The 14,657-nt window shown below is 46.4% G+C and overlaps 1 protein-coding gene across 1 annotated transcript; it reads right to left on the bottom strand.

The window, feature by feature from the left end:
• Positions 1 to 11,133: 11,133 nt before the first annotated feature.
• On the bottom strand, positions 11,134 to 13,414 carry bloc1s5 (biogenesis of lysosomal organelles complex-1, subunit 5, muted). Its single transcript, XM_051686772.1, has 6 exons — positions 13,268 to 13,414; positions 12,737 to 12,819; positions 12,422 to 12,548; positions 11,960 to 12,018; positions 11,629 to 11,641; positions 11,134 to 11,414 (listed from the first exon to the last, which is right to left on the bottom strand). The coding sequence occupies exons 1-6, from the start codon at positions 13,287 to 13,289 to the stop codon at positions 11,218 to 11,220; spliced, it is 501 nt and encodes a 166-aa protein (XP_051542732.1). The 5' UTR covers positions 13,290 to 13,414; the 3' UTR covers positions 11,134 to 11,217.
• Between the last annotated feature and the right edge of the window lie 1,243 nt (positions 13,415 to 14,657).

The following is a 14,657-nucleotide window of genomic DNA, read 5'->3' as shown; positions in this document are numbered from 1 at the left end:
TGAGTAAGAGTGAATTATTTAAAGAGGCGATGCTATAGAGTAATTTTTTGAATTTGAGTAAATTTAGTGTAAGTAGTGAAAATGACAACAAGAAAGAAGTGTTTTTTGGTATTAGTTGACGGTAAATTTTTTGGTGTTGTTACATTCTGTTTAGACTTCAAGCTCACAAAAACTTTTGATTAGCATGGTCTGAAGATGATCTGAGCAAAATTTGGTGAAAATTCGATTATCGCTGTGGGAGGAGTTCGAAAAAGTAGGTTTTCAATTCAATTAATAATGGCCGACAGGAAGTTTGGCCGATCATAACAAATGTTGAATTCGGTTTGATTTTAGGACAAACCGTTCAGAAGTTATAAGTAAAAATAGCTATTTATTTTTTGTATCTCGTAAACCAGTATGTGGCGCTGTGACAAAACTGCTCAGGTAACCTCAGGTCATGGTTGTCATAACACACACCAAGTTTGGTCTGAATATGCTAAAGCGCTGCGAAGATATAGGCTAACAATTGATATGGAGTGCTCATTGTCAAATTTCTTCATGAGTTATTCGAGAACAGTTTTGTCTTTCAAAAATCTTTGAACAACTACTTGTCGGCATGGTCTAAATTTGATCTGAGACAAATTTGTTGAAAATCGGACCAACTGTCTAGTAGGAGTTCGAAAAAGTAGGTTTTCTATTAAATGAATAATGGCTGACAGGAAACTTGGCCGACCATGAAAAATTTGGTATTGTTGAACTCGGACTGACCCAAGGAATCTATCAAGACCAGTGTCATAACAATAGGCTAAAATTATCAAAAGTTATTAATGTTTTTATATATTAAGTTATATTTTTTGACCACAAGGTGGCACTGTCCTGAAACTTGTTGAGCAGCTTCAGGGCATCGTGCCGATGACACATACAGAGTTTCGTAACAATACGCCATTCAAAATGGCCGATGCCCAAAATGGCCAACATAGGCCAAATTGCTATCATTCAACACAGTATGCCCCACAGAATCTAAAGAGTCAAATTTCATGATTTTAGGACAAACCGTTCAGAAGTTATAAGCAAAAATAGCCATTTTGTATATCTCCTGACCCGTAGGAGGCACTGCGTGGAAACGCTGCAGGTCACCTCAGGGCATGACGGCAATGACACATACCAAGTCAAAGCGTTGTGGAGATACAGCCTCAAATTCAATTTGGCATGTTCTTTGTTGAATTTGTTGAAATGCCATTCAAAAATGTTTTGGTCTATCAAAATTATTTTAATAAATTTTTGTCCTGAGTATCTCCAGATGATGCACTGCAATTTTCATGCAAAATGGCGGAAAATTCAAAATGGTGGAAAATCTAGTCGGGCAGAAATTGCAACCATGAATTTTGTCTCTAGGACTTACGGTTCAAAAGTTATTAGCATAAACATGAGTGAAACTTTGAACTGTTGGCACTAGAGGGTTTGAGATAAAATTTCATAACTTTCCCACAAACGGTTCTATGGGCTGCCATAGGAAATGTATACAGAAGAATAATAATACGAAAATCCTAACAAATACAATAGGGTTCCAGCACCTTTGGTGCTTGGACCCCTAATAATAATAATAATAATCCTTAGAAGAACAATAGGGTCTCTACACTTTCAGTGCTTGGGCTCTAATAATCATAATCCTTAGAAGAACAATAGGGTCTCCACACTTTCAGTGCTTGGGCTCTAATAATCATAATCCTTAGAAGAACAATAGGGGCTCTGCACTTTCTGTACTTGGGCCCTAATAAAAACTCAGAATTTAAATGTTTTGTCCCTTATCTCACGAATCAGTGCTGTATAGTTTTTGGAATAGATTAATACTGCTCTGATTGCAAAATTAAACAATATTGTATGATAGCAGTTATATATTTATAAATATATTGACCAAAAAAAAAAGAAAAAAAATTGCCAATGGGGTAAAACAAACAACAGCAATTTCTTCAATTTCTCTGAAAACAAGACGAAGTATCTTACATCCTTTGCTTTTCAAGTAAATTTATCTTGTTTTAATAATGGTTAGATATTTTTCTTGAAAAGCCAAAAATATCCTATAACTGTAAAAGTGATGGTGTAGCAAGTTTAAAAGCTGCACACAGTAACATCATTTCCACCATAGATGTTTAAATTGGCTGACAGCAATATTATAAAGTTATAATCACACTCCTGGGATTTGTTTGTGTAGTGATTTTTTTACATTTTTTGTTATTTGACCTTTCTAACATTTTCTGTCTATTTTCTTTTCTCAAGCGGAGCTGCAAAAGCAAACAGGCGCAGATGAAAGGTGCGTTGTTGAGAAAGAGCTCCATGTTTCCGCCGTGTCACTCCTCATTAGCAGCCAATGACTGACTGGGATTTGCCATGGAGGAGACAAACGACTGGGCTGCATACTAAACTGGGCTTCACCTCAAAATATCTGCCACTGCAAATCTTTCACACTCAACACCAGTGGAAACACTATAGTCCTGCTCTATGAGAAACCAAAGCTAATGACTGACGTATTTGAACACCAGTTCAGCTGCTTTATTAGCTCTAAATACATTTATTTCACTAATAACACAAACTATTGTTTTCTGCCAACATGATAGTTGTTACTGCATCAAAATAAACATAATAGAGTAACAGCCTGTTTCTGGCAGTGGAAATCCCATTCATTTTCTCCATAGGCGAATTGATTTATGAAAACAAAATTTTTTTTTTTTTTAAAGACAGATCTACCGCGAGCTCTGAGGTGGTATATTTTTCTGTTTAAGTCATCAGTCCACGTTATTATTCTTCATTGTTTAAAAATTGTGTTAAATAGAATTCCTACTGAAGACCATAATTCTGCAGAGAAATGATCACCGAGCAGCAAGGGCGTAGCCAGGGAATTATGTTTGTGTGAGCCTCAATAAAAATGGATGGGCAACATTTTCTCTACATTTTTCTCGAAGGCAGCACATTCAAACAGTTCTTTCACACTTTCAGAAAGCAGAATTTGTGCATTTTTTATTTATTTATATATTTTATAAATATATATTTGAAGTAAAAAAATAATCTCTAATATTCCGGGTGGGCCTGGGACTAATTTGGGTGGGAACCCTTGGCTACGCCACTGCCGAGCAGCAAACAAAGTGCACTAAAAGAGCTCAGCGACCACCCACTCCCATGACACACTGTGAATGACGCATTCAAGTCAAACTACTTATTTGTACGAATCTGAATATTTTGCAAAAAATAAACTTAAATATGTTTATATATGTATAACCAACAACTTTAAACCAACAGTTTTATATTTTTCCATTGTTTTTAATTCAATTACTTCATTTGCAATACTTCATGGGATTGTAGTTCAGTCCCTCATTAAAGACGTTAAGTACACAGTCTTGTACTTTGTTCCTTTCTTGTACCTCTTAGTTGAAATATTGGGCAGGCATTGTTGCACTGTACTGAGGAGATTTGAAGTATATTCTCGTAATGAAACTCAAGACAAACATCTGATTGTTAGAACCAGCAATAACATAACGTCGTGGTTACTGGTGTAACCTCCAGGGAACGAGACGTTGGTGTCGATGTAGTGACACTAGGGGTCACTCTTGGGAGCCTGAGACACCTCTGGTCTTTGATAAAAGGCCAATGAAAATTGGCGAGTGGTATTTGCATGCCACTCCCCCGAACATACGGGTATAAAAGGAGCTGGTATGCAACCACTCATTCAGGTTTTATGCTGAGGAGCCGATATAAGGTCCGGCCATTTCAGCAGGTAGTTCAGCGTTGTGGCAGGAGGGACCAACGTCTCGTTCCCTCCATCAGGGAACGGAGGTTACACCAGTAACCATGACGTTCCCTATCTGTCACTCACTCGACGTTGGTGTCGATGTAGTGACACTAGGGGTCCCTATACAAAACGCCACAAGGCTGAACTGTGTTACGTGAACTGGCTGTGTGTGGTGGGCAGACTTGCTGTGTGCCTCATAGCCAGCACACCAGGTCGACACGTAACCTCCCCCAACACAGTTATGAGTGTCGAACGGCCCTTTTTGGGGACAAGTCGACTACCCAAAGATAGAGACGGGCTTAACCCAGTCGTGGCCTCTTTTCCCCTTCTCTTTTTCCACTCCCTGAAAAAGAAGGGGGATTATCCGACTGGGTCGCCAGGTCTAGTCGGGGGTGTCCCTCCCAAGGGGAGGACACCGCGGAGACCACACCTCACCCCAGAGGGGGGGGGATATTTAAGTGGAAAAATACGTCACATGGTCTTTCCAACCATGTGGAGAGCCTTCAAGGTAGATCCTGCCCAATGCGGGAGGAGGTACTACAACATGGAGACTGGGGCAGAGGGGCTCTGCCCAAGGAAGACGCAGTTTGCCAGCAGGGAAACGAATTAGCGGAAGATATAGATCGCATGGGGTTAGCCTTACAGGGAACCACCACATGCGGAGCACCTACCCCAGAACTGGGCTCTTAGCTAGCGCGTGTACTGGGCCGGCAGTGAGTCTCTCCGAAAACTCGACTGCCACAGGGCTCGGAGGAAGTCAACCAGGGAACAACTTTTGTGAACACTACTGGGAATTAACAGCACACGTCTTCAGCTCAAAAGGAGGTGGAAGGCGCTATGTGCAAGCGATACACCCGGCCGGCTATCCCGGGCTTATCCGCTTGTGTTGCGTGCCACTACCTGGGATGAAACCGGTTCCACCCGGAGGTTGTAGAACCTTGCAAAGGTGTTGGGTGTTGCCCAGCCCGCTGCTCTACAAATGTCTGTTAGAGAGGCACCTCTGGCCAGGGCCCAAGAAGCCGCTACACCACGGGTAGAATGGGCTCATAGCCCTACCGGGGGCGGCATGTCTTGGGCAAGATATGCCATAGATATGGCATCAACAAGCCAGTGGGCGATCCTCTGCTTGGAGACAGCGCTTCCTTTCCGCTGTGCACCAAAGCAGACAAAGAGCTGCTCAGAGAGTCTAAAGCTCTGCGTGCGATCCAAATAGATGCGCAAAGCGCGCACCGGACACAGCAACGCCAGGGCTGGGTCTGCCTCCTCCTGGGGCAGCGCTTGCAGGTTCACCACCTGGTCCCTAAAAGGAGTGGTGGGAACCTTGGGCACATAGCCCGGTCGGGGTCTCAGGATCACGTGAGAATAGCCCGGACCGAACTCCAGGCACGTTTCGCTGACAGAGAATGCTTGCAGGTCACCTACCCTCTTGATGGAAGTGAGTGCAGTCAGGAGGGCAGTCTTCAGGGAGAGTGCCTTAAGCTCAACTGACTGCAAAGGCTCAAAGGGGGCTCTCTGTAGGCCCTGAAGAACTACGGAGAGATCCCATGAGGGAACAAAGGGCGGTCTGGAGGGATTCAGCCTGATGATCAGGTCGTGCTTCCCTAAGGACTTACCGTCAACTGCGTCGTGGTGTGCTGCTATGGCAGCAACGTACACCTTCAAGGTGGAAGGGGACAGCCTCCCGTCCAACCTCTCCTGCAGGAAGAAAAGCACTGATCCGACTGCGCATCTCTGGGGGTCTTCGTGTCGAGAAGAACACCACTTAGCGAACAGACACCACTTCAAGGCATACAGGTGCCTCGTAGAGGGGGCCCTAGCCTGAGTGATCGTGTCTACCACCGCGGGTGGTAGGCCACCTAGGTCTTCCACGTCCCATCCAGGGGCCAGACATGGAGATTCCAGAGGTCTGGGCGCGGGTGCCAGAGGGTGCCCCGTCCCTGAGAAAGAAGGTCCTTCCTCAGGGGAATTTGCCAGGGGGGAGCTGTCGCGAGGAGCGTGAGGTCCGAGAACCATGTCTGGGTGGGCCAGTAGGGTGCTACCAGGACGACCTGCTCCTCGTCCTCCCTGACTTTGCACAGTGTCTGTGCAAGTAGGCTCACTGGGGGAAACGCGTATTTGCGAATGCCAGGGGGCCAGCTGTGTGCCAGCGCGTCTATGCCGAGAGGAGCCTCGGTGAGGGCGTACCAGAGCGGGCAGTGGGAGGATTCTTGGGAGGCGAACAGGTCCACCTGAGCCTGACCGAATCGACTCCAAATCAGCTGGACCACCTGGGGGTGGAGTCTCCACTCTCCCCTGCGGGAAACCTGCCGTGACAGCGCGTCCGCTGTAGCGTTGAGGTTGCCCGGGATATGAGTGGCTCGCAGCGACTTGAGGTGCTGCTGACTCCGGAGGAGGAGACGGCGGGCGAGTTGTGACATACAGCGGGAGCGCAAACCGCCTTGGTGGTTGACATATGCTACCGCTGCCATGCTGTCTGTCCGAACTAGCACGTGTTTGCCCTGGATCAACGGCCGGAACCTCCGCAGGGCGAGCAGAATTGCCAGTAACTCGAGGCAGTTGATGTGCCAGTGCAGCCGCGGACCCGTCTAGAGGCCGGTGGCTGTGTGCCCGTTGCAAACAGTGCCCCAGCCCGTCTTGGAGGCGTCTGTCGTGACCACGACGCGCCTGGAGACCAGTTCTAGGGGAACACCTGCTCGTAGAAACGAGAGGTCGGTCCAAGGGCTGAAAAGACGGTGACAGACCGGCGTAATGGCCACGCGGTGTGTCCCGTGGCGCCATGCCCGTCTCGGGACTCGAGTCTGGAGCCAGTGCTGAAGCGGCCTCATATGCATCAACCCGAGCGAGGATGCCATATGCCCCAGGAGCCTCTGAAAAAGTTTCAGTGGAACCGCTGTTTTCAGCCGACTGGGCGCGCTCGTTCGTAAAGGCGCGTCGTCAGGGAGACTGAGTCCAACTCCAAACCGAGAAAAGAGATGCTCTGAACCGGGAGGAGCTTGCTCTTTTCCCAGTTGACCCGGAGCCCTAGTCGGCTGAGGTGTGAGAGCACCAGGTCCCTGTGTGCGCATAACGCGTCTCGAGAGTGAGCTAAGATTAGCCAGTCGTCGAGATAGTTGAGAATGCGAATGCCCACCTCCCTTAACGGGGCAAGAGCAGCCTCTGCGATCTTCGTAAAGACGCGAGGAGACAGGGACAGGCCGAAAGGGAGGACTTTGTACTGATACGCCCGACCCTCGAACGCGAACCGCAGGAAGGGTCTGTGTCGAGGAAGGATTGAGATGTGAAAGTACGCGTCCTTCAGGTCTACCGCCGCGAACCAATCTTGATGCCGGACGCTCGCTAAAATGCGTCTTTGCGTCAGCATCTTGAACGGGAGTCTGTGTAAAGCCCGGTTCAGTACTCGCAGGTCCAAGATTGGCCGCAACCCACCGCCTTTCTTTGGTACGATGAAGTAGGGGCTGTAAAACCCTTTCTTCATCTCGGCTGGAGGGACAGGTTCTATCGCGCCCTTCCGTAGGAGGGTAGCGATTTCCGCGCGCAGGGTAACAGCGCTTTCGCCCTTGACGAAGGTGAAGTGAATACCGCTGAACCTGGCGGGCGCCTGGCGAACTGAATCGCGTAGCCGAGTCGGACGGTCTGGATCAACCACCGCGATGGATTGGGAAGCGCAAGCCATGCGTCCAAATTCCGTACGAGGGGGACCAAGGGGACAACGTCGTCGGACGTACCGGCAGGTGGGGCCTTGCGGCGGGGCGGAGCACGAGGTGCCACAGCACGTCGTGGCCGTGCTGAGTCTAGGGACATCGAAGCACTTACCTGGCTCCTTGTGACCACCCCGGAACAGCCTGGGATGGGGGAGGAAGAGGCCTGTCCTCACGACCCGTGGAGGCTGTCACATTGGGGGTGGATTTGTGCCACAGCTGGGCACTCAGGGGCGGAAAGGGCACCGCTGGAGCGCCAATCCTGCAAGACAAAGCCCGTGGACGGTAGTCATGGTGACGACCGTACACACCGGGTATGTGACCCAGGGAGGAAGGAAGCCACTCTTTTGTTGAACTGTTGGGTACCGCAGCCACTTGGGCGTGCGGCGAAATCAAACAAAAAGGCAACAAAAGATTTTCCACTCGGCCCTCCACCGGGGGATGGAGTGGTCTTTCTACCAGCTCCAGGTGAGTGGGTTCCCTCGTCCCTGGGTTGCCCGTCTCAGGGGCGCTTCGAAGACCTCCGTGGGTTCTTCGGTTCCGGCTGTGAGACGGGTGGCGTCGGCTTCCTGCGGTGGGCTCCACGCCGGGGATGGGCCGGAGGGGCGGGCTGCGGCGGAGCCGGTGCAGTCACCGCAGGGGGACGCCCTTGGCGACGAGCAGACGGGGTGCGGGGTCTTGAGCCGCGCCAGGGCAGGATATGCCGGATTGCCTCCGTCTGCTGCTTTACCGTCAAGAACTGCTGGGCAAAGTCCTCAACGGTGTCGCCAAATAGACCCGCTTGGGAAATGGGGGCAGCAAGGAACCGTGTCTTGTCGGCCTCGCCCATCTCGACCAGGTTGAGCCACAGGTGGCGCTCCTGGACCACTAGTGTGGCCATCGTTCGCCCAAGACACCGTGCTGTGACCTTCGTCGCCCGGAGGGCGAGGTCGGTCGCCGAGCGCAGTTCCTGCATCAAATCTGGGGCGGAACTACCCTCGTGCAGTTCTTTCAGTGCCTTGGCTTGGTGGACCTGCAGGAGAGCCATGGCGTGCAGGGCAGAGGCGGCTTGTCCAGCAGCGCTGTAGGCCTTGGCCGTCAGGGACGACGTGACCCTACAGGGCTTGGAGGGGAGCTTAGGGCATCCACGCCAGGTGGCGGCGCTCTGCGGGCATAAGTGCACTGCGAGTGTCTTATCCACCGGGGGAATCGCCGTATAGCCCCTGGCCGCCCCGCCATCGAGGGTAGTGAGAGCGGGGGAACTGCGGAGTCGGGGTCGGGCAGTAAAAGGTGCCTCCCACGACTTCGTCAGCTCCTCATGCACCTCCGGGAAGAATGGCACTGGAGCGGGGCGCGGCTGGTCTGAGCAGCGCCGCGAGCCCAGAAACCAATCATCAAGCCGCGAGGGTTCAGGGGAGAGCGGAGGGTTCCACTCTAGCCCGACGCTCGCGGCCGCCCGGGAAAGCATGTCCATCATTTCGGCGTCGGCCTGTAACTGGGCGACCGTCCCCGAAGGGGGAAGCCCAGCTGAGGCTTCTGCGTCCGACTGGACAAGCCCGCTCTCGAGAGCTCATCATCTTCGTGGGCCTCGAACAAGAAGCCAGACTCGCCGTGCGATGAGCCGGCGAACTTATCCGGAAGCCCAATTGGGGCAGACGAGCGTGCTGGGGAATGGGAGGTCCGCGGGGGGATACCCGGCGGAGGCGATCCCATTGAGGTCCCCAAATCGCCCCCAGCGCCAGCCGCGCTGACCTCAAACCCGTAGGTAGGAGGACCAAGGCGGGGAGCCGCTGGGGTGGCTTGCTTCCTTACGAAAGCAAGCCGCGACCGCAACGTTGCCATGGTCATGTTCTCGCAGTGAGAACATGAGCATTCATAAACGCTGCCTCCGTGTGGGTCGCGCCCAGACACGAGAGACAGCGATCATGACCATCCGAAGTTGAGAGAAAACGACCGCAACCAGGAATAACACACGAACGGAAAGGCATCTTTAGAAAAACGCGTCTTTAAAAAGACATTCTGTGTGTGCGCTCTTTTAGAGAAATATACTCTTTTAGAGGGGAAAAATGCTCTTTCAGAAAATATACTCTCTAGTTTTTCTGCCGAAGCGCCCAGGGGCGTTCTCTGCAGTGCACCAGTGCAGAGGAGGGAGAAGCCGCTGAAATGCGCCGTCAGATCCAGCAGAGGTGAATGAACAGTGCTATTCAGCTCGATGAGCATGACCGTTCGGCTCCAAAGAGAAAATCTGAATGAGTGGTTGCACACCAGCTCCTTTTATACCCGTATGTTCGGGGGAGTGGCATGCAAATACCACTCGCCAATTTTCATTGGCCTTTTATCAAAGACCAGAGGTGTCTCGGGCTCCCAAGAGTGACCCCTAGTGTCACTACATCGACACCAACGTCGAGTGAGTGACAGATAGGGAACTATATTTTGCTGCTCTAAGTGGTTTGTTAAACTTATTGCTGTTTGTAAGTAACGGTCAACAATTATTAAAGGAGGGATGGGGGTGAAAAATCTGAAAAATATGGTAACATCACCCGGCATGAATAAATTGTGCACAAAAGGCCTAAAATGTTAATTAAGAAGGTAAATGGGGCCACTTTTTCCCTTAACATGTTTTGAAGAAAATGTGAGTGTTGCTTGCTCATGCAAAACTCCCCACCACATTGCAAGGGTGTTGCTATGTTGTAGCCAAGGTATTCTGAGTGGATGTTTGCATATTGCTATTTGGTTTCTAGGTGGTTGCTTACTGGTCTAAGTCCATTTACTTTGGATGAAATTGCTGTAAAATTAGTTGTGAGATGACTGGACAGGGTTTTTTTCATGCATTATTATTATTATTATTATTATTATTATTATTATTCTATTCTAATTTTACGATATTCATCCTGCTTTATAAACACTAAGTATGCTTCTCGACTGAGACACCGATGTGCACAGGTGTGGTTTAGCATAATCACAGTACATGTCCACTGGCGCCTGGTGAGCGAAGCTAAGCGGGAGTTTTCAGTTCATTCCAATGAGAATCCACCTAGCGAGCCCATTGGAATGAATGCGGTCACTCGCGCAAGTGATGCATTCTGCTCGATTCGTGTGCGTGAGAGCTCTGGAGACAGGATAGCCCAGAGCCATCTGATAAAATGCGCAATTACATTGGGTTTAAGTACAGTAGCTATTTAGCCCAAGACACAGGTATTAAAATGAATGAGGGAAATTGGAATGGTCAACGGATGTATTAAAGGAAGTCCTGCCTTACAGTTAAAAGAGGCAATCACCTTTTAGATACAGACTTCGCCTGTCAGTCAACTCGAGAATGCCATTGTGCATTAGCTGGACTTGCCTGAAAAATAATGTTTTTTTTAGAGTAATCTCAGCTAATGAAGCACCATTTATGATACCAGTGTTGTAAGATTTTACTACTGATTTTAAATACTCTTTGATCGTAATCTTGACAGTTTTGGAGATTTCGGTCTTTCCCCATTCAAGTAGATAGGAGTTGCACTTTTAAAGCACTTGTATCCATAGCAAACAGCTGCCTGGAAGCGTTCCAAAGATGGGACTGACTTACCTTGAAAGAGACTTTGTTGCAGCATGTGCTAGAAATGGGGACCGACATAATAATGATAGAATTTGTATTTTGAGGTGAACTGTTCCTTTAATGGCATCAGAAAATAGCCTTCATAAAATGAAAAAATGTGCAATGACGTATCAGTAGTAAAACACATTCATAACACACACACCCACACATAAAAATACACACAGTCAGGTTGATGTTCAGAGGGTTCTGTATTTGCTCAGGTCTTTCTTCATTTCATCATACTGAGCACTGAGTCTGCTGACAGCTTTAACGTGCTCTTCATCCACCTCCTCCTTCAGAGCACACTGCTCCTTCTGAAAGTCCTCCCAGTCCTGCCTTGTCCTCTCCACATACATACACACACACACACACACACACAATTCAGTTTCATTTACTCAAACATCAGTTTTCTTCAAGCAATTCTTATAATGCAAATGTGTCATATATTTATCTGCCAGACCCTCATGCATTTGCAAAGCCTTGAGTGTTATGTATGGATTAGCATACTACCATACTACTCATATTTAATGCAGTATGTATAAGTCATAGCAACCATCTCCTCAATAAGCTGATCGATTTGACACCTCATTCATGGGTGTTTGACAAACAGGGCGGGATGAGCTAGGTGCCGAAATTTGTACAGAAGAAAAAGAAATAGGAAAATCCCTAGACGGAGGTCAGAGCAATAGTAATAATGGCACCTTGCTAAAGTAAGCACCACTAACAATGCAAAATAACTATTTAATTTTGAGAAAATTGGACGCTACATTCTGAATGAAACATACAATGTAATAAGATCCCCAAAATGTACATACTACTGTTTAAAATGTCTATTCTTGCATACTATATAGTGCTTCTTATACTATTGTTAAAAAACAAACAGGCAGCATATGGTGTTCAGTATGCAGTCTGCTATAACACCGTATACTGGACATGTACCTGTTCAGCCTCTAGCTCCCTCTGCTGGATTCTCTGAGCCATATGCTTCACTGCTTCAACTGCAAATGGACGAGCAGAGATTATATAACAAAATATTACATCAATTATTAAACTGAGTTTACTATTAGACCATTTTAACCAAATGCACTATAATCAACATTATCAAGGCACTGACTGGCCACAAAAGTACATCAAGTTCTAAATAATTATTATGGTGATATTTATAACATAAACAGCTGTATATTTTCACTGTCCTTTTGCCAATATGATCTAAAAATATGAAATCAACATTTTTATCAAAGCCTCTGTCAAAGGATTGAATATTAAAGCAAGTGTAACCTGTGTAAAACTGCTGTCTTACAAACAAAACACAAATGAATACTGCTGAATAGTATACTTTTAAAATTAGAAATACTTTTATTTGTATTATGCACATTGTCAGTTATAACTGGAGAGACTCACGTTGTGTGCACGCGTCACACAGTTTCTCATCCATACTCTCAGTACACTGCGGCAGATCATGATCATTAGTGTCGGATATCATCTTGTTCAGGTTTTCAAGCAGACGGCACTCTCTGAAAGCACGCTTCTCATTTATAGTGTAACTTCTTACATCATATAACTGCTTACTGTGTTACATCAATGTTCCCACACATTAAAGAATATACAATGTTGCCCTTAAACACACATGTACAATACACTTTATTCTAACATTTTACTCATTTACTTTAACAGTAAGTGTGAAAATAAAAGGTTTTACAATAAAATAAAATCTACCTCAAACTCCTTGAGGAAGTATCTGATTTCTCCCTGCAGGACTGGTCTGTGATCGATCAGTCCGGACTGAATATCACCGACATCTGTACAAGAACAAATACTGTTACTTTATGATGGAAAAACAGCCAACATTTTGTAATAACATTAATTAATAAAATGAAAAAAAAAAAAAAAAACGTTAGAAATGTCATGATTTTATTCCTCTAATTCTTCTTATTATTATTATATGGACTTTACTGTGTGACCATAGTATATACACACACACACACATATATATAATAATTTCAGACATGTGGATGTCTCAAAGCTCCCTAGTTAGACAGCATGATAAGTGTGTTTGGCACGTTCCGAATCAACAGCATTTTCATCAATTGCACCTCTGCAGCACAAAATGTCTGGGTAGAAGCGCTCTAGGTTGAGACAACCATAACACTGAAGCCGTCATACGAATTTTTGTAAATGTTTTTAACTAATGATTGTCTACCTGAACAATTAGCATGATCGCTATTATTGTGTAAAACTTTAACTCACCCTTAATAATCTTCTCCATCATCACGAGATGCTGGTTTGTCTGAGAACTGACAGCCTTATATGATAATGGTCTTTACGCTGACTAATATGTATTTCTATTAATCTTTAAACTCCTACTGACTAATGAATGTAAATCAATGATGCGAATATGACAGACAGCAGTTTGTGTTGTATATACAAAACAAGTCATATGCAAACAATAACAGTAAATAAATTCAAAATAAAATAAAAGTCTCAACATGTATATCAAAATAAAAGTCTAGAAAGAACTTCAACATAAAAGTTCAAAAACAGGAGGATGCTGTCTTCACGGGCAAGACTGTGGGTGCTTCTCGTTTCCTAAATTGTGCTTCCTCGTTTCCTTGAGGACAAAGGAAGCTTACCGAAGATGCTTGAGTGAGGAAACACATGAGCTTCCTACGCGAAAGACTTTTTGGTCGAAGCACCTGACGCACGCGTACATTCTCCTCCCCCTTCACATCTCACACAACAATTTTAATTCATTTAATTCATGCTTCACCTTTGTGGTTTAAATAAACCATAATTGTCACATACTTTAACTGTGCATCTTGAATTATTAGGTATTATTATGAAAATATCAATTTATCAAGTTTCAACAACATAAGGGAAAGTGTTCCGATGTAATGCAGCTGCGCAGAGATGGCGCTCTGAAGTGACGCGTGAGTGAGCAGGACATTCCAGTTTACAAAAACATTGGGTGCTTCTCATTTCCTTTCCTTGCTTCCTTTCCTTGTTTCCTAGCTCCACCCTCTTAGGAAATGAGGTTGGAGGACTCAAAGCAAAACGCATTTGTAAATTGGAATGTCCCGTCACTTCAGAGCGCCGTCTCTGCGCAGCTGCATTACATCGGAACACTTTCCCTTATGTTGTTGAAACTTGATAAATTGATATTTTCATAATAAAACCTAATAATTCAAGATGCACAGTTAAAGTATGTGACAATTATGGTTTATTTAAACCACAAAGGTGAAGCATGAATCAGGTCAGCGTCAGGTGCTTCGAACAAAAAGTCTTTCTCATAGGAAGCTCCTGTGTTTGCTCGCACAAGTGTCCTCGGTCCTCGACTCCTAGCGGTTGATTTAGCGAATTGATACATCCTTCATGATGGCAGACTTTGATCAGTTTCCGGGTCACGGGCTCAAGGACGGAGGATCAAGGAAACGAGGAAGAACAATTTAGGAAATGAGAAGCACACATCTTCCTTATTCCTCTGTCCTCGTTTCCTTTCCTTCCATCCTTTCCTCATTTCCTAAGAGGGTGAAGCAAGGAAAGGAAATGAGGGGTGCTTCACAAACGGAAGGCTGTAGCCTAATTAGGCTGTCTTTCTAGACCAGTTCTTCTGAGGCTGTAGTCTAGACTCCTCCTCAGC

The sequence above is a fragment of the Myxocyprinus asiaticus genome, chromosome 44 (assembly GCF_019703515.2).
Source record: "Myxocyprinus asiaticus isolate MX2 ecotype Aquarium Trade chromosome 44, UBuf_Myxa_2, whole genome shotgun sequence".
NCBI classification, from domain to species: Eukaryota; Metazoa; Chordata; class Actinopteri; order Cypriniformes; family Catostomidae; genus Myxocyprinus; species Myxocyprinus asiaticus.
Note: the sequence above shows the minus strand (reverse complement) of the source record. Positions and strands in the feature narration are given on the sequence as shown.